This window comes from Malaclemys terrapin, chromosome 3 (assembly GCF_027887155.1).
Source record: "Malaclemys terrapin pileata isolate rMalTer1 chromosome 3, rMalTer1.hap1, whole genome shotgun sequence".
NCBI classification, from domain to species: domain Eukaryota; kingdom Metazoa; phylum Chordata; order Testudines; family Emydidae; genus Malaclemys; species Malaclemys terrapin.
The window spans coordinates 199283606-199304071 of NC_071507.1; the positions used below are offsets into that span (position 1 = coordinate 199283606).

General features: G+C 45.9%; 1 protein-coding gene across 1 annotated transcript in view; it reads right to left on the minus strand.

Annotated features, from left to right (window-relative positions):
- Positions 1-12553, minus strand: part of MTMR9 (myotubularin related protein 9) — a 28543-nt gene extending 15990 nt beyond the window's left edge. The window contains exons 1-3 of the mRNA XM_054024448.1: positions 12029-12553; positions 8637-8745; positions 2997-3122 (exon numbers count right to left, since the gene is read on the minus strand). Coding sequence (XP_053880423.1) covers positions 2997-3122; positions 8637-8745; positions 12029-12213 — 420 coding nt within the window. The 5' untranslated portion in view covers positions 12214-12553. The remainder of the gene's footprint in view (positions 1-2996; positions 3123-8636; positions 8746-12028) is intronic.
- Between the last annotated feature and the right edge of the window lie 7913 nt (positions 12554-20466).

Sequence of the window (20466 nt, forward strand, 5' to 3'; positions counted from 1 at the left end):
ACATTCTGTCAAACAGTTTTACATGAATACAGTTACACATGGGGTACACCTTCCAGGGGCTCTACAGAATCTATGTGACAACTGAAAAAGTTGAAGCAGACCAACTTTTGTTTAGTTTCACCCCAGTATTGTAAAACTCTACGGTTCTCATACACAATTGAGTAAAATGTAAAATTAGTACAATGCTCAGAGATATACTCTGTTTGAATTAGAGAGTTCCTGAAGAACAGTGATAATTAGGGACCTACCAAATTCACTGTCCATTTTGGTCAATTTCATGGTTTTAGGATTTTAAAAATCGTAAATTTCATGATTTCAGATATTTAAATCTGAAATGTTACGATGTTGTAACTGTAGGGGTCCTGACCCAAAAGAGGACTGTGTGGAGGTCACTAGGTTATTGTGGAGGGTGGGGGCACAGGGGTCATGGTATTGCCACCCTTACTTCTGCACTGCTGCCTTCAGAGCCGGGCCCTCGGCCAGCAGCTGCCGCTCTCCGGCCACCCAGCCCTGAAGGAAGCACAGAAGCAAGGGTGGCAATACCGAGACACTCCCCCCCCCCCCCCCCGCCCCCCCCAAAATAAGCTTGTGACCCTGCCCCGCATCCTCATTTCGGGTTGGGACCCCCAATTTGAGAAACGCTGGTCTCCCCCATGAAATCTATATAGTATAGGGTAAACGTACACTTAAGACTAGTTTTCACGGTCCGTGACACATTTTTTACAGCCGAGAATTTTGTAGGGCCTTAGTTATACTTAACTAGGGATAAAGGCAGAACAGTTCTAGCTTGATAATGTAACTAGAAATAGGAAGATGCCTCCTTTGATCTGAAACTCATTCAGCCCTGGGACTAAAATGTTAAAGTAGCTATTAGCTTGCTCCCTCCTGCTAACTGAAAAAGTTGAATGAATAAGAAATATTTAGCCAACAGTCATTTCAACTGCTGTTCTTGAAAAGTACAGAAGAACATAAGAACAGCCGTACTGGGTCAGACCAAAGGTCCATCCAGCCCAGTATCCGGTATACCGACAGTGGCCAATGCCAGGTGGCCCAGAGGGAGTGAACCTAACAGGTAATGATCAAGTGATCTCTCTCCTGCCATCCATCTCCACCCTCTGACAGACAGAGGCTAGGGACACCATAAGTAAATCCAGGTTGTTTGGAACAAGTATCATGCCACCACTTCTACAACAGCAAGTTGAGTGTAAAGGTTTGGAATAAGAGATGTCAATTGATCTTGGTTTGTTCAGAGCTCATGTTTTCATTCAGTAATCAATGGTTCTAAATGAAACCTAGCACTGTACAGCAGCAAATTGGAAAGAGCACAGAAAGCCAAGGGAGCCACTAATGAGAAGTTATCTACACCCAACGGCAGCGTGCAGAGAACAGACACTGCATGTCTAACTAGCATGGGTAAAAAGAGCAGCGTAGACAGTGAGGCATGGTTTAGGTGGGTAGAGCAGGATGCCCTACATGCCTGAACCCCCAGGCGATATACCCTACGCAGCTCTCTACACGCCTAAGCTGTGCCGCTCACATCTATACTAGCATCCTGCTGCCTCCCCACCGCCAGAACCTCTCCCTGCCACGGTGACACTGGACTGCTTTAGTTGTCCAACGACCACAGCAAACAAAACGATGCACTCTATTATCAGCCATATACAGGAAACAGCAAGAGTTACAGACATTAGACTGGGCTGCAGCTTAAAACAAAAATAAAAATAAAAAAATCAATGTTTGCTTTTTTGCTCCGATGATGTACTAATGGATGTGGTATATGGCACACGAAGCACTGTGGAGACTGTGCATGGTTACTGCAACTTTAAAGTCTGGAATATTCTGGCCTGGTGGAGGTTCAGCTGACCTAGCATTGGCACTGGTGGGAACCCCATGGCTCCTCTGGCCTGACTCTTTTTTTAAACCACTGTGTCAGTTAAACTTGCTAAAAGCAAGTTAATTGACACAATGGAAAAAATAGATCCACCCATGGGAGCCTTGTCTACACTACAGATGCCATCAATGTTAGCAGTAACTCAAATGAACTGGTGGGATTTTTGGGGGGGGGGGAGGGGAAGGGGGGGTAGATTTCCCCATTGCAAATAAGGCTTGAGACTGTTTAGAACAGGGATGGTCGAACTGTGGCTCGCGAGCACATGCGGCTCTTTTACAGTTAAAGTGCGGCTCGGGGAGCCCACCCCCTGCATTCTCCACCTGCCAGACTTAGGGGAGGGAGCTTGGGACCTCTGCCTTGCAACAGGGCGGTAGGTTAGGGGCTTCTGTCTAGCAGGGCTGGGGGGCGGGGAGGGAAGTCTTGGGGCTTCAGCCCCACGGGTCATGCTTGCCAGGGCTTCAGCAGGAGTGTGGCTGAAGCCCCGAGCCCCGGCAGGCGTGCCCCGGCTCTTGAACTTCTGAAGATTGTCGTATGCAACTCAAAGGGTCAGTAAGCTTGGCCACCCCTTGTTTAGAACTTTGTATTTATTTCCACCCATTTAACTCAAATTCCCGAACTGCGGCTAGAAGAAAGATCTTTAGAGACTAACGTTCCAGTCCCTTCAATTAAGGGCTGAACAAACGCCTACATTTCAGTTCTCCAAACCCAGGAGAACTTGATTCAATTTATTCCCAAGGTCAAACAAGCAATTTTTTAAAAGTCATCCAGGCTTCCTTTATATACAAGAAAAAAGGGAAACAACTCCTCCCACTCCCCGTGTAACTTTGCAGGTCACCTTTAAGCAGATACTTAAAAACCCACTTGCACATGGTAAAGAATGGGGCCGAACAGCCAGTCCAATACCACACAGGTTATTTTTGGCCCATGAACAGTTTTCATTTTCCACCCACACGGGGTATAGCTAGTTTCATTAAGGGATACGTCCTACACATTGTTGCATGAAACATCTCAGACTACTTGCACAAATACATTCAGCAGGATCAAGCCCCAAGCGATTGATTGACCTTCTCTGTATGGCTACAAAAATTCCTGATATTCAACTTACTACTGAACTGAGAAGTTCGAACTCTCGCTCAGGCAGGAAGGAGTGCCAGCCATCTTCGACAACTTCAAACATGGGCCGGTAAAAGAAGGGATACATTAGAGTGACAGAATCCAGGGTGGACAAGGCCTGTGGAAAAAAATGAAGCGTCAGTTTGTTCACTCAGGTGACCTTTCATGGCAAAAATGTCTGTATGATGTTCCCGTCTTTTAGTTTTGGCAATACAATTTGATTCAAGGTTTGTGCAGAACAGCTGGATCTAGACACACATCTTTTATTTACCCTTACACAAGGGTCATGGCATTTTACAGTAGCTGGTCCAAAACTCTACAACTTCCAATATTGATCCTGCAGCATTCTGAGCTATTATTGTAGTATTTTTTGGGTAAGGGTTTCTGCAGAACAGGCATAGCAGTGCAAGCTTCTCTAACATGGGCCACCACCAATGTACCTCCAGCCTCATCATAGCATATTATTTCTGAGGCTAAGGCCTGGTCCCCACTAAGCCCCCACTTCGGACTAAGGTACGCAAATTCAGCTACGTTAATAACGTAGCTGAATTCGAAGTACCTTAGTCCGAACTTACCGCGGGTCCAGACACGGCAGGAAGGCTCCCCCATCAATGCTGCGTACTCCTATTGGCGAACTGGAGTACCGGCGTCGACGGCGAGCACTTCCGGGATCGATCCCAGAACATCGATTGCCTGCCGCCGGACCCTCCGGTAAGTGAAGACGTACCCTAAGAAGACAATTGTCTTATCAGGGAAGCAAAAGATTGAATGGACAAGGAAGTAAATTGTGGGATGGATATAGACCTCTGTATGGAATGGCCTGAGATCATCAGCTGATTTCACAGGGCACTAAACAGCCAGATGGTAACAATAATTGTCCAATACCAGGCCGGACTAACTAGTGTCCTAGTGGTGAAAAGTTCCATATCCTATTACCAATTCGGAACCACCTACTAAATTGCCATGGTTTCCATCTTTATTTTACACGGCAGTACAATAAAATGAGCAAAAATAAATTAGGGTTTGCTGAGATCTTTTATGCTTTTAACACAAAAAGTGCAAAAACTTTTGATGAGGATTTTTTAAAGCAACTAACAAAATCATCCAAAGCACAGGACTTGGTGGGCAACTACCTGGACATCTGTTGGGAATAGAATACAGCAGGGCACAGATTATCCAACAAGTTCTTGGAATGCTCTAGAGACCGCTTTTTATTACAGAGAGTGGAGAAAGTGATTAGGGGAGAGGCTATTCGAGATTTGATTCCGACTACAAGGGAAGAGCTGGGTGAGAATTTGAAGATAGATGGCAGCTTGGGTGAAAGTGATCACAAAATAATGAGTTCACGATTATAAGGAATGGTAGGAGGGAAAAGCGCACACTAAAGACAATGGACTTCAAGCTAACTCAGAATTGGTAGCAGCAAGTCTAAGGGGAAAAAAGAATTCAGGTGAGGTGGCAGTTTTTTAAAGGGACACTATTAAGGGTGCAAGACAAATCTATCCCGATGCATAGGAATGATAGAAGTATGATAACAGACCACCCTAGCTTAACCAGGAGATCTTCAATGACCTGAACCTCAAAAAAGGGTCATACAAAAAGTGGAAACTAGATCAAATTACAATGGATGAATAAAAACAAAAAAAAACTACCACAAGAATGTAGGGACAAAATAAGAAAGGCCAATGCAAAAAATAAGATTAAACTAGCTAGGGACATGATGAGTAACAAGAAAACATTTTACAATTACATGAGAAGAAAGACAAAGACCAAAGATAGGGTAGGTCCATTACTCAATGAAGAGGGAAAGACAAAAGCGGCAATTGCTGAAGTGTTAAATGCCTTTTTTGTTTCAGTTCTCACCAAAAACACATTAGCAGTGATTGGACAACATAGTAAACATCTGTGTAAATGGGGTAGGATCAGAGGCTAAAATAGGGAACGAACAAGTTAAGAATTACTTATACAAGTTAGAGGTCTTGAAATTGGCAGGGCCTGACAAAATATGAACTGGCTGAAGAGATCTCTGAGCTATTAGTGATTATCTTTGAGAACTAGTCACTGCAGAGTTGCCAGGTGACTGGAAAAGGGCAAATATTGTACTTATCTATAAAGAGGGGAATAAAGACAATGCAGGGAATTACAGACCAGTCAGCTTAACTTCAGTACTCCAAAAGATAATGGAAAAAACAAGCAATTTGTAAGCACCAAGAAGAAAATAAGGTAATAAGTAAGAGTCAACATGTAGTTGTCAAGAACAAATCATGTCAAAGCAACCTCATATCCTTCTTTGACAGGGTAATAAGCTTTGTGGATGGGGAAAGCAGGACATGTGATATATCTCAACTTTAATAAGGCTTCTGATACAGTCTCATAAGACCTTCTGAAACAAACTAGAGAAATATAACCTAGACAAACCATAAACTGGGTGCACAACTGGTTGGAAAAGTATATTCAGAGAGTAGTTATCAATGGTTCACAATTAAGCTGGAAGGGCATATCGAGTGGGGTCCCGCACGGGGGAGGGTGACCCGTCCTGGTTCCAGTTCTATTCACCATGTTCATAAATTATTTGGATAATGGCTCAGAGAGGACACTTATAGTCTGAATACAATACCAAGCTGGAGGGGTTGCAAGTGCTTTGGGGAATAGGATTAGAATTCAGAATGATATTGGCAAACTGGAGAAACAGTCTGAAATAAACAGGATGAAATTCAATAAGGATAAATGCCAAGTAGTACACTTAGGAAGGAATAATCAATTGCACAAATACAAAATGGGTAATGACTGCGTAGGAAGGAGTACAGCAGAAAAAGATCTGGGGGTTATAGTGGATCACAAACTAGTATGAGTCAAAAATGTAACACCGTTGCAAAAAAAGCAAACATCATTCTGGGATGTATTAGCATGAGCGTTATAAGCAAGTCACAAGTAGTAATTCTTCTGCTCTACTCATAGGGTGAGCAGACAGCAAGTGTGAAAAATCAGGACAGGGGTGGGGGGTAATAGGAGCCTATATAAGAAAAAAACCCAAAAATCGGGACTGTCCCTATAAAATCGGGACATCTGGTCACCTTATCTACTCAGCATTGACAAGGCCTTAACTGGTGTATTGTGTCCAGTTCTGAGCACCACACTCTGGGAAAGATGTGGACAAACTGGAGAAAGTCCAGAGAAGAGCAACACAAATGATTAAAGGTCTAGAAAACACGATCTACGAGGAAAGATTTAAAGAACTGGGTTTGTTTAGTATGGAGAAGAGAAGATTGAGGAGGACGACATCATAGTCTTCAGATAAGTAAAAGGATGTTATAAAGAACAGGATGATAAACTGTTCTCCTTAACCACTGAGGACAGGATAAGAAGGAATGGGCTTAAATTGCAGCAAGGGAGATTTAGATTAGGAAGTTTTTCCTAATGTCTAACTGTAAGGGTAGTTAGGCACGCAAACAAATTACTGAGGGAGGTTGGGGAATCTCCATCAGTGGATGTTTTTAAAAACAGGTTAGAGGACGTCCTAGCCACCGCTTCCCACAGCTCCCATCGGCCAGGAACGGCAAATTGTGGCCACTGGGATCTGCAGGGGGCTGTGCCTGAGGACGGTCAAAGTAAATAAAATTTCTCACATCCCGCCAGCGGATTACCCCGATGGGCCGCGTGCCAAAGATTGCCGACCCCTGGTCTAGATAATACTTAGTCTTCCCTCAATGCAGGGGACCTACATTGATGACCTACAGGTGTCCCTTCCAGTCCTACATTTTTATGTTTCTCTGGTTCATTTGATACTGCCCTGCAGAGCCAGTTACTGGAACTAGAAGACAAGGCACAGCTTGAAAATATAAACTAAATTTATATAATTAGCCCTGAAAATATACTGTATGTCAAGTTAATTGCTATAATTTAAGCACAGTGTAATTTAATCTACAACCTATCCTGGAAAATGATCCCTCACTCTCACAGGCCTTGAGAGGCAGGCCAGTCCTCGCTTACAGACAACCCCCCAACCTGAAGCAAATACTCACCAGCAACTACACACCACACCACAGAAACACCAACCCAGGAACCTATCCCTGTAGCAAACCTCGTTGCCTACTCTGTCCCCATATCTACTCTGGCAACAGCATCAGAGGACCCAACCACATCAGCCACACCATCAAGGGCTCATTCACCTGCACATCCACTAATGTTATATATGCCATCACGTGCCAGCAATGCCCCTCTGCCATGTACATTGGCCAAACCGGACAGTCCCTCCGCAAAAGAATAAAAGGACACAAATCGGACATCAGGAATGGTAACATACATAAGCCAGTAAGTGAACACTTCAATCTCCCTGGTCATTCTATTACAGATTTAAAAGTCACTATCATTGAACAAAAAAACTTCAGAAACAGACTTCAAAGAGAAACAGCAGAACTAAAATTCATTTGCAAATTCAACACCATTAATCTGGGCTTGACTAGGGACTGGGAGTGGCTGGCTCATTACAGAAGCAGCTTTTCCTCTCCTGGAATTGACACCTCCTCATCTATTATTGGGAGTGGACTACATCCACCCAGATTGAATTGGCCCTGTCAACACTGGTTCTCCACTTGCGAAGTAACTCCCTGCTCTCCATGTGTCAGTATATAATGCCTGCATCTGTAACTTTCACTCTATGCATCCGAAGAAGTGAAGTTTTTACTCACGAAAGCTTATGCCCAAATAAATCTGTTAGTCTTTAAGGTGCCACCAGACTCCTTGTTGTTTTTGTAGATACAGACTAACACGGCTACCCCCTGATACAGTGTAATTTAACTGCAATATAATTTACCTAACACAAAGTTAGTGGGACACACAAAAGCACTCCAAGACAGATGTAGCTAGAACGCTTGTGATGCTTACTTGCTTTCTGTGGGTATTTCCCATGCAATGTTGCTCCTAAGGGTTACATTTGCAAAACGGTACAACAGAAGTGTGGAAACAAGAGACTCATTAAACAGGAACACAGTCAAGGGAACTCATTTTAAATAACATTCACCCGTGTTAGTAAAAGCATTTAGTTATGCTACTTATTCTTTGCCTCTTAGCTTAGGCAAATAAAACTAGAATAGTCAGCCTCACTTTCTTATTTTCATGTACAAGCACAGTTCTGTTATGTTTGGGAAAAACCAAACACTATAGTCAGAGGTTTAATTAAAAAGGGGAACAATATTTTTGCTAGTAGTGTGAAAAAACCCAAACATACTTCATACAATAATCCATTACTCTTCCAACCCAAATGAGTGGTTTTACGCTCTTTGTTCGCCTCCTAAAACAGTCTGAAACAGTCTAAATGGCAATAAGAATTTACTGTATTACTATAACGTCCACTGGGTTCAGTTATGTGATTGATTTGGGGGCCATACAAGTTCCCTAATAAGAACTCCCTCCCCTGGGCTGCTTCAATCATCTGATAAACATGACTAGCAGGATCTTTCTCAGTAACTTAATTAAAGCTTAGTTTTTACCCTACTATAAACCTACATTCTGCTTGTCCCTTCTTCAATTACTTTGAATAGCTGTTCACAGTTAAAATCTGAACAGTGCTTTGAAAAGATAAGTGCTATGGAAGTGTCATTTATTACTATGAGTAAATATTAAAAGCTCTTACCTCAATAGAGCTAGCGATGTTCAAACACTCCTCCATTCCAGGTATATCCAGTTGAATAATCCGCAGATCTTTGCATTTTATAATGATGGTGCCTAACGAGCCAACAAACCTGCAGTGAAAGATACAGTATGTTGAACTATGAAGAGAAATAGCCTCTATGGAAGTCCAAATTCCTAAATAAATATACATTAGGGTGACCAGACAGCAAGTGTGAAAAATCAGGATGGGGGTGGGGGGGTAATAGGAGCCTATATAAGAAAAAGCCCCAAATATCGGGACGGTCCCTATAAAATTGGGACATCTGGTCACCCTAATATACACAGGTCTTCCAGCAGCGCAGACGTGCAAAATAAATTATTACTTGTTGGAGCTTTATCTGCTATGCATTCTTTTAGAAAATATGTGCTATTCAAATCTTTCAGCCAGATATGTTCTTATGTAACTGTGTTACTTGCTAATGTTTTAGGGTAGGTATCTCTTCCCAATCAGCCTCTATAAAAGAGAAAGTAAGTATTTAATGGTGGCCTAGGGAAAAAAAATGGGTGTGCCCTTTTTTTGCTTCTGGTGGTGGTGCGGGGGTATGTATGTGTTGAGGGAGACAGAGGGTTAAAGGGTTTCTTCCTGTTTTCTAATGTTTAGAAAAACAAACCACCCCCACATCTCATGTATTTCAAGTATGATATTTCCTGATGCTGCTAGAGGATGCAGACTGGGAGCTCTCCGATCCACTAACTGAATGCACACAAGTGTTGAATTGAACAGATTTTTTTTTATACGTTTGAGTTAATAAAGGTTAATTAAAAAGACAAAAATGTTTCAATCTGACTAAAAACTACTTCCCCCCTCAATTAAACAGGTTTCACTGTCTTGATATCTACAAAGTTATAACTGTGCTAGGGTCTCCAGTCCTCAGTCTTCCAGGAATAAGATGTACACAAGCCCTTAATATTTTATATAAAAACATGCAGATAAAAGGTACCTATTAAAAAAGCCTCAGGTGTTCCTTATGCAGCAGAAAGAAGTGTACATTTTGAATAAATAAAGGGTTTGTTTCCTTCATGTCAACTAGCAAAAAAAAAAAAAAAAAAAAAAAAAAAGCCCGTTGCTGTTAAAAATACAAAGGATGGAAAGAAGTGAGTAGGAAAATAAGGGCAGGGAAATAAATATTCAAATATCTCACAGAGCATGAGGGTGTTAGCAGAAGGTGAAAGAGTTTAGCAAGACAGACAAGGAGCTCAGTTGGGGCCATGTTTAGACTGAACTGGGGTTGTACCATATCAGAGTAGAGAGAGTTATACATGTGGCACTCAACATAAGTGGTCTGGGTAGATTTGGTAGCATGGCTTAGTGAGAGACTAGGAATCACAACTCTGGGGGGTTCTACTACTAGTTCTACCCAGCTGGGTGTGGCTTTGACCACCTCACTTCACTTCTATTCCTCGGCTTCCCCATCTGTAAAATGGGCATATAGTGAGTATCTTCCTCAGAGATTGCTTAGGAAATGCGTCCCAAGCTATGTTTACGAAGATGATTGATTTTTAGAAGAAAGGTGGTACAGAAATATGAACTATAATACAGTCAGACCGATATTCAAACCAGGTCAGTTTTGTTTTGGCATTCCTTTATGTTTCATCCTCACAGTTCACGGTGGGTACAATTTGTTGACAGCACAAAGCGGTCCTTGATGAAACACAGGCCCTTGTAAACAGCACAGGCAGCATAACTGTAATTGCCTGGATACAGCACAGCTGTCTGTGTGGGAGGAGGAATAGTTTTTTGGCCACCACCACATCACTATATAAAACCTGAATTGTAACCAAACAAGACAAAATTCAGTGGGCCTGTAATTTGGTTTCAGAATTATTTCTGCTAAGCCACTATTTCAGCTAAAAAAAATATTTTCTTCACTCAGTAGTCATGATTGTTTCTCCAGCACTGAAGAACTGTAAGCATTGGGATAAATGGATGGAACAGCTGTCCAGTTTCAGTGATGATCCAATACATGTACATCTGTATGCCCTCCTGCACGGCTATTTAATAACTTCCTGTAGTAACAGTTAATACACTAGTGGGGCTGTTTTTCCTCTCTCTGAATTTCCTGAAGCATACGGACATCACCAGTGTCATTAAAGATGGCTCTTCTCCACAATGAGCCCAATAGGCCGTATGCTTAAAGAGAGTTGCTCAAGAATGGCAAAAAGCCACCACAAAAAAAAATCAGCAGCTTTGGAGCTCATACCACAAAACGATGATGAAAAACTACCAGCCCAATCCTTATCACAATAATACAAAATACCGTATTTTACTTGCTCATCAAAGAAAGTCACATCAGCAAGGTGGGAGGATGGAATTTTGTACGCCTGCTCTAATGCCACATTGGTTTGTCTTAGGGTATGTCTTCACTTACCAGAGGGTCCGGCGGCAGGCAATCGATGTTCTGGGAACGATCCCAGAAGTGCTCGCCGTCGACGCCGGTACTCCAGCTCGGCGAGAGGAGTACGTGGCATCGACGGGGTAGCCTCCCTGCCGCGTCTGGACCTGCGGTAAGTTCGGACTAAGGTACTTTGAATTCAGCTACGTGAATTTGCGTACATTAGTCTGAAGTGGGGACTTAGTGGGGACCAGGCCTTACAGTCATCACTACATGTGAACTAAAACAATGCATGCCTGGGGCTATTTACCAAGCCCTACAGAAGGGCATATGTTGTAATCCTGATTTTCTTCCCTCTCCAGCAGGGAACAAGGATATTTAAGAGGTAATCTCTAAATGAATCAGGTGGAATGGGATGGAACAGTTCAGTGATGGAGTCTATACTGAAGTACAGTAGCCAACATTCCTCAACTTTATCAAGCCACATGATGAGGAAGCTGTAGGTACAGTACCATTGCACTGGTCCATGTATGGCAGTGTGGCCTCATGCAGAGAGTGCTGCACAGGGTCTCCAAAGATATGGGTTATATTCCTGGCTCTGCCATTGGCTTTGCTGTGCATCTTGGGCAAATAATTTCACCTGATACTTACAGCCTTTCTAAAGTGCTTTGAGATCCACCGACGGAAAGCATTGTACAAAAAAGCTAAATATTATTATTAAACTATAGCCCCTTCCATTCATGCAAATGTCAGTCATCCCAGGAAGGTAGGCAATTATCACCCTCATTTTACAGAAGAGGGAAACCTGTAAAGACAGAAGTGAAGTAACTCAACCAATGTCCCAAACAGGACTAGAATCCAGCTATCCTGATGCCCACTCCTCTATTTTAACCATTGGACTGCACTCTCCTCCAGACCTAGAACTAAACCCTTGGATTCCTGACACCCAATTCTTCACAGTGCTCCTTCCCACCCCTTACGAAGAGGAGGAGTTAGATAGGGCAAAGAAGGGGGAAAATACCTTTTTTCAATTGAGTCAATGTTTGAGTGCAGCAGCCACAGCTCCTCAGAATTGTCCTGGCGCCGAGATGAGAGGATGAGGTGGTGGCCAGTCAAGCATAGTGTCCCTTCCACTGCTGGATAAAACGGACGGTGCAGGACCACATTATCTGCTCGCGGTGTCTTGATTAGCTCTGCAAACTCCATGTTTCTCTAGGGTTGGTACAGGCCTGGGAATGACCCTGTCAACTAACCAGCTTTGGGAGGGGGGGGAAGCAAGCCCTACTCTCAGCAGCACCAGTACCTCCTGTTGGGGCCAAAATGGAGGATCCACACAATCCCAGGGATCTTCCACACTAGCTGGTGCTAGCAGCTACTAGGGAGCCAAAGGGTTGGGGAGGGTCATAACTGTAAGGGTGATTCCCAGCTCCCACCTTAGGAGTGAGGGAGTCACGGGCCTCACTCCTGAGGGGTCTCGAGGGAGGAGGTGGGGGGTGTCACAATCCCACCTCTCTGTGAAGGGAGGGGGAACAGGAGCCCAGGGGTGTGTGTGGGGGAGGGAAGGGGGGGATGAGGGTGTCACAATGTGCTACGGTCCCAGCTCCCAGGGCAGCTCGGGGGTGGGGGGGAGGGGCAAGCACGACCCCTGCTCCTGGGGGGGGGTGACCCCAGTTCCTAACACGCTAGGGGGAGGGGGTCACAATCCCAGCTCCTCGGGGATGGGGGGGCCCTGCCCGCGGGGGGGGGGGAGTTGCTCTCTCAGCTCCCAGTAGGCGAGGCCCCTGCGGGACGCTCCAGCCCCGCCCTGGGAACGGGGAGCCTGGCCCGGCTGCGGCCCCTCAGCCCCGTCCCGGCCGGCCGGCTCCGCAGCAGTAACAACGGCAGGAAGGCAGCCCAGTCCGCTTGGCCCATTCCCCGGATGGTGGGACACACACAGGGCGGGGCAGCTGGACCCCACGTGCCCTGGCGGGACCAATCCCCGGCCACCTCCCACTCGTGAGGGCGGAAGAGATTTAGACACCCGCTTGGCCGAGCCTCTGCCCCTACCGGAAGTAGTTCTCTACAGGAAAGGATGCGGCGCGCCCCACGCCCCCCAGCACATCCGTTCCGCATCCGAACCGGCCCTGCCCTATTTCAGTACGGGGGCTGCTGTAAACCCCCGGGAGGAGGGCGGGGGCCGGGGGTCCGTGCAGGACAATAGAGGGAGAGGGGGGCTGGGAAATAGCAGGCACTAGGGGACGGGGGCTGAGGAGCGACAGAGGGCTGAAGGGGTTGAGCTCAGCAGTGGGATTGGCTGAAGGGGAGGGGGCGGGGCTGAATAGCTCATGGGGGCGGGGCTAAGGGGAGGTGAGGCTGAAAGTTATCATAGAATATCAGGGTTGGAAGGGACCTCACAAGGTCATCTAGTCCAACCCCCTGCTCAAAGCAGGTCCAATCCCCAAACAGATTTTTGCCCCAGATCCCTAAATGGCCCCCTCAAGGATTGAACTCACAATCCTCCGTTTAGCAGGCCAATGCTCAAACCACTGAGCTATCCCTCCAAGAGGATGAACTGGGGTGAGTCTGGCACTAACTCTGTTTGAGGTGGGGCAAGACCCTTCACTTCCTTGTGCCCCAGTTTCCCCATTGGTAAATGGGGAAATAGGGGTTATTATTATCTCTTTAGAGGGTTAAAAGATGTCTTGACGCAGACTTAAATCTCTGCTCTAGGATACTAGTCTCCTAAAGAAGACTGGAAGAAACAGAATGGATAAAGGCCTCACGTCTTATGAGGCAGAACTTCCCATTAAGCAAACTAACACAACCGCACAGGTTCCTGTTGATCCCCAGCCTTCTCATGTCGTTCTTTCCACCCTCGTTCGGGTGAGAGAGGCTGACAGCATCTCGCCAGCCTATTCTTGCAAGAGCCAACTTCCCTTTCAGCACTGTAATCACTTCTTGGGAGTTCCCACCATTGTTTATTTGTGAGCAAAATGAAGGAAGACAGAAATGTTGATTATAGTCAGTGCATAGAAGCATACATGTGATATCGATCAGCCATTTGCTCATCTACAGTCAGGGCTGGCCCTAGACCAAATGACACCCCACGCACGGAGCATCTTCGGTGCGCCCCCCTCCTTCCTTTGGTAAATGTTTGAATACCTTATTTTTATTTCATTTGTAGCCCATTTCACGACTTTGATGCACAGTTTGCATGCATGATTTATCCCTATTGTATAAGATGATACATTTGAATGCTAGTCTAACGCTGACAGAGCCCAGTCAGCAGAGGGCAACCTCTGGAGCTTAGTGCATGAGCCTTTACCATATGAGCTAAAAGCCAACTGGCTGTTAGTTAAGGCTGTAGAGCAGACTCATTTTATCTCTTTCTCTAAGTGGTCTCGGTGCCACTAGATGGGACACAAACACCACACGCAGAAGGTGTGTGGGTTACACTAGGATCTGTAAATCTGTATTTATTCATGCCATATATAAGCAAATAAAAATGCATTTCCTCTTAGCTTATAGAAACTTTTGAATTTTAAGAATAACTAAGGTTACCATACGTCCGGTTTTTCCCGGACATGTCCGGTTTTTTGGTAATCAAACCCCCGTCCGGGGGGAATTTCCAAAAAGCCGAACATGTCCGGGAAAAATACTCCCTGGCTTACCTTAGAGCGGGCGCCGGGGGCTGCTGTGCTCCCTGATTCCTGGGCTCTGTAAGAGCCGAGCACTACCGGCTTTGGGCAGCCCCCATGCCTCTGGACCCTGCGCCCCCGGTCGGGCACTTCCCCTCCCGGGCTCCGGGGGCGCAGGGTCCGGAGGCATGGGGGCTGCCCGAAGCCGGTAGCGCTCGGGCAGCTCGGCGCTTACAGAGCCCAGGAGTTCAGGGAGCACAAGCAGCCGCTGGAGCCCGGGAGGGGAAGTGCCTGGCCGGGGGTGCAGGGTCCGGAGACATGGGGGCTGCCCGAAGCCCGAGCGCTACCGGCTTCACAGTTTGCCAGGCAGCCTCCAGACCCTGCACCCCCGGCTGGGCGCTTCCCCTCCTGGGCTCCAGCTGCGCTGGGGAAGCGCCAGCCGGGGGCGCAGGGTCTCGAGGCTGCCCGGCAAACCGTCAAGCCGGTAGCGCTCTGGCAGCCCTTTTCACGTGGCTGGGAGGGAGGAGGAGGAGGAATGCAAGGGTGCTCAGAGGAGGGGGCGGAGTTAGGGCGGGGACTTTGGGGAAGGGGCGGGGGTGGGGCGGGGGTGGGAAAGGGGCAGGGCCACGGCCCCATGGAGTGTCCTCTTTTTTTATTTTTTAAATATGGTAACCCTAGAATAACTGAAATGTAATAACATGAAGAAATTGAACTGTGCACCACCAGTATTAAAATAATGTTATAATAGGTGACTGCAGATATATTGGTGAGAGCATGGCTGACAAAATTCTAGGAGGTTTGAGGAAAATGTAATTCTCAGAAAGTCTGGAAGGTTCCATGAGATTCTACAAAGGTCCAGAACATTCTAGGAGGTTAGTGAAAAATGAATCCACATATGGAATACCTAAAACCTTTTACTTCAAACATTCTATTTTCCCTTTTGTTGCTAACAACAAAAACAGCACCCCGAGCCTGACATGCCCCCCCCCAAGCCTGGCACCCCAGGCAGTCGCCTGCCCCTAAAGCGAGCCCTGTCTACAGTGAACAAAATTCTGCTTAGTTACACCAGCATACATCCCTATTTTCCTTTCCCAACAGGTAAAATACACATAATTACTTGGCAACATTTTCTTAACTTTCACCCCTCCCCTGGAAACTGTCATAAAGTCTACAGAGTAGCAATAGTTCTATTTGTTCTACACAAAATATCTCTGAAGTCACACAGAAAGCAATTAAAATTTGTAGACTCCTCATGGAGCAACCATACCTAAATGGCATCCCAGAAGGCATGCACAGGAGAGGTAGCGCTCGGGCAGCTCGGTGCTTACAGATCCCAGGAGTTATCCCTCCCAGAGTGCGGAGGGATAGCTCAGTGGTTTGAGCTTTGGGCTGCTAAACCCATGGTTGTGAGCTCAATCCTTGAGGGGGCCGCTTAAGGATCTAGGGCAAAATCAGTACTTGGTCCTGCTAGTGAAAGCAGGGGGCTGGACTCAATGACCTTTCAAGGTCCCTTCCAGTTCTAGGAGATAGGTATAACTCTATTAATTTAAGTAAGGAGGCAAGGGGGTTGAATAGTATGGTTCAAAAGGCTATTGGAGCCAATGGATGTCCTTTAGAAAAACAGAAACCCAGCCCAGGGGAAGCCATATAGACAGGAGCATGAACTTTAACCAGTAAAAAGGAAGATGGAAATTCAAAGCACTAGGAGGAAATCTGAAGAGCAAATAGCTAAATATGCAGCTCAGAAGCTGATGCCTGCAAGAGAATGGTTAGCACCACTGGGCTGCCAGGGTGGAAAGGGACATTTCAGGGAGGATAAAGACATTAAAGTGACATTACATTATTACTTTGGCTCAGTTTTGTTCACCGCAGAAGATGTTGGGGAGGTAACTACCCTAACCCTACTCTCTCTTCTCATAATAAGATACTGTCAGAGGTTGAGCTGGCTAAAAGGGAGGTTTTGAAACAAACCCAATAAGCAGCAACAGGTCTCCAGGCCCAGGTGGATATGTCCAAGATTCCTGAAGGAGGTTAAGAATGAAATGGCTGAGCTGCCACCACAAATGTGCAATCTCATTCAATTTACCCACCATTGTGGAGAACTAGAAGGTATGTTGTAGGGGAATTGTAGACCAGTAAACTTTACTTCTGTACCTCCTAAATTGCTTGCAAAGATAATTAAAAATAGGATTATGAAACATCTAGTTCCACAGTTCTCAAACTTCACTGCACCGTGACCTCCTTCTGACAACAAAAACTACTACATGACCCCAGAAAGGAGGGGGTTGAAGCCTGAGCTTGCCTGAGCCCCTCTGCCTCGGGCAAGGGACCAAAGCCCTGGGGCTTCAGCCCCAGGCAGTGGAACTCGGGCCTCAGTCCCAGACCCCAGCAAGTGTAACGCCAGCCCTGGTGACCCCATTAAAATGTGGTTGTGACGAGGGCCGGCTTCAGCTTTTTTGCCATCCCAAGAGGCAAAGAAAAAAAAAGATAAAGCTGCGATTGGCGGCACTTCGGCAGGGGCTCTACCGCACCGCTTCATTCTTCGGCGGCAATTCGGCGGCCGGTCCTTCCCGCCGAGAGGGACTGAGGGACCCACCGCCGAATTGCCGCCGAAGACCCGGATGTGCTGCCCCTTCCCCTTGGCCGCCCCAAGCACCTGCTTCCTGCGCTGGTGCCTGGAGCCGGCCCTGGTTGTGATTCATGTGGGGTCCCGACCCACCGTTTGAGAACCGCTGACCTAGAAGACCGTGATATACAAGGGTCTAACCGGGACTGCTTCTGCAAAGGAAAATCATGCTCAGTAATTTTAGAATTCTTTGTACAGTGTTAATAAAGTCGGGTATAAAGGTGAATGAGCTGGCTATTTTAGCCTTTCAAGAGGCCTTTGACAAAGTCCTTCACAAGAAGCTACTAAAGGAACTAAGGAGTGAGGGTCCAAGAAGCAAAGTATTGTCATGGCTGATATGCACATAAATGAAAGAGTCGGATGAATTTTCATCTTGGCAAAAGATTAACAGCAGGGTGCTTCAAGGTTCCATACCAGGGTAGGTGTTTAACATGTTTATTACTGATATGTAGGTGGGGGCTTGGTGACAACATTTTGAAATTACAGATTTAGGTTAGTCGAGACCAGAGAGGCCGTGAAGAACTTCAGAGGGACCTAACCAAGTTGGATGAGTGGGCAACACAAGAGCAGATGAAGTTTGATGCTACAATGCAAGGTAATGACCTGTAACACACACTTCCCAGGGGGTTACATGCTTTCTCTGCTCAAAGGAAGCTTGTCCTGAGTGTCTGAGGCCCACAGTGATTCGAATCCCAGACAAGTCCCCATTTACGTGACATCCACGATGTTGGTCGACACACTGGGGACTGAACAAGGAGCTTCAGAGCAAAAAGCATAAGCTGCTAATGCTCTGTAGCTGGGGACTGTGACAATTTATATCCTCGGTGGATCTTCATATTGATATGGATAATGAAGATATCCAACATTTACATTAGGTAAGTGTTTTTTAAAGATTAAAGGGGATATAAACCCTCGTGCTCCAGCACAGAAGCAAACTTCGAACTGAGAGGTAAAGAGGAACCTTCCCCTTAGGGCGAGTTATACCACTGGCATCCACTAGGGTGTAGCTCGCAATGAAGCCGCTGTCAGTAACAGGATACCGAGTAGATGGAGCAGTGGTCTGATCCAGAATAGCAGTTCTTATTAACCTATCAGAAACCCAGAAATCCTTACTCCCAATCTTATGCTTTTCTTTGGGTACGTCTTCATTTACCGGAGGGTCCGGCGGCAGGCAATCGATGTTCTGGGATCGATAACCAGACGTGATAAATCGATCCCGGATCGATCCCGGAAGTGCTCGCTGTCGACGCCGGTACTCCAGCTCAGCGAGAGGAGTACGCGGCATCAACAGGGGAGCCTCCGTGCCGCGTCTGGACCCGCGGTAAGTTCGGACTAAGGTACTTCGAATTCAGCTACGTTACTAACGTAGCTGAATTTGCGTACCTTAGTCCGAAGTGGGGACTTAGTGGGGACCAGGCCTTTGGAAAAGATCAAAACACCTAGGACATGTAGGGACCAAAGAGGGTCTTTAAAAAGAGGACTGGCCACTCGATTGAAAAAAAGAGAGAAACGGCTATTTTGTTGATCGCAGCCATCTTCTTTGCCTTTCTTCAGCTCTGATTAGGGCCAGACAGCGCATCCAAACAGCAACTCTTCCTCTCAGAAGTTTCAACAATGAATTCACTCTGAGTATGGGCCCATTTACGGTCACCACCAGGATGGCTGCAGAGACGTGTGTATTCAAGGGTGCTCATCTCCTGCACAAGAGAAACAGTTTGAAGTTATTGGTGTAGGCACAAAACCGCAGGAAAACAGGAATTTTCGTAACAGATCAACCCAGAAACATGCACACAAGAGAAGTTGCTCATTCATTGTTGGTACGCAGGGAATAAGGTTTTCAGACATTGGTCTCTGGTTACATGCTTATCGTAAGGGCAAGTTACCGTGGGTGTAGCTGCATGCTCACAATTGTCAGTACTGGCAGGGGAGGTCATTTGGACAATTGAGTATCAGATTTGCAGGTGCACTGGCCTAGCTGTTCGAGAGCAGCAACAAAACTACAAGTGCACAAACGGAGGCTTGGTTAAAGCTGGGTGCAAATTTGCCCCAGGACATCTACAATAGCCCAGATTTGCTTTCGACATCTGTAAGTATCACTAGAAAATAAGGACATTAAGGTCAGCTCATTTTCCAACCCAAATATGAATCCCATCTCAATAGGGGAGAAAAGAACCTTGCCCACTATGACACTGACCTACTTTCCTTTGTGAAGGCTGGTAGCTCTACAAGAGGGGAGGTCTTTTATGGCTTTCAAGGGTTACATAAGAGATCCTCAGCTCATGTAAGTTATATAGCTCCATTAAGGTCGATGGAGCTGTGACAATTTACAGCAGGTGAGGATCTATCCCAAGAGGTCTTGGCAGGCTCCATCCACCCGGAACCCTCCCACTGAGTATCCGAGGGGTGCTAGTAGTTAGCTGGATTGTCAAAACTTTACTGAAGGTTTCAAGTGAAAGAGCAAGACTCTAACGGGACCATTAAAACAGCAGTGCTCTAACAGAACCTCTGGGCCCTGCACTGTTAGCCTTTTTCTTTATTGAAAGTGGACCATTTATTCCTATGCTCTTTGTTTCCTGTCTCTTAGCCAGTTACTGATACATTTCTTCTCACACTGTGAGTACTTAGTTTGTCTAAATAAACTATGTTATCCCATTCTTTTTTGTCCGCTATTTTGTAGATGTTTGTAAAGGATCCTAATAGATTAGTGAAGCACACTTTTCCCTTGCAGAGGTTGTGCTAGTTTCTCCCCAACATAACATGTTCCTCTAGGTGATTTACTATTCTGTTTTTAATTGTTTCAGCCAGTTTCCCTGTTAATGAAGTCAAACTCTCTGCTGTGCAATCCCCAGGATCACACCTAGTCCCCATTTTAAAGAGAGGCCCAACATTGCTACCCTCCAGTACAGCAGCGGATCTGAATGAGAGATTGCATGTCTGTGTCAGCAACTCAGCCATGTCATTCTCATACGTCCTCAGAACATTTGGGTGTAAACCAACCAGCTGGGCCTAGTGACTTCTTGCTACTGTAGTTATGAATTTTTCCAGTGTTTGCTTTTTTGGAACCTCGGTCCCTGACAGTGTCCCAGCTTTATCACCTGTGAAACGTAGCTTTGTGGTACATATCTCCCCAACATCCTGCGTGGTGAAGACTCTCTGCAATGACCTTCTCCTCCTCTATGTCTCTCTTTATTCTCTGGTTATTCAGCAGACTCACCA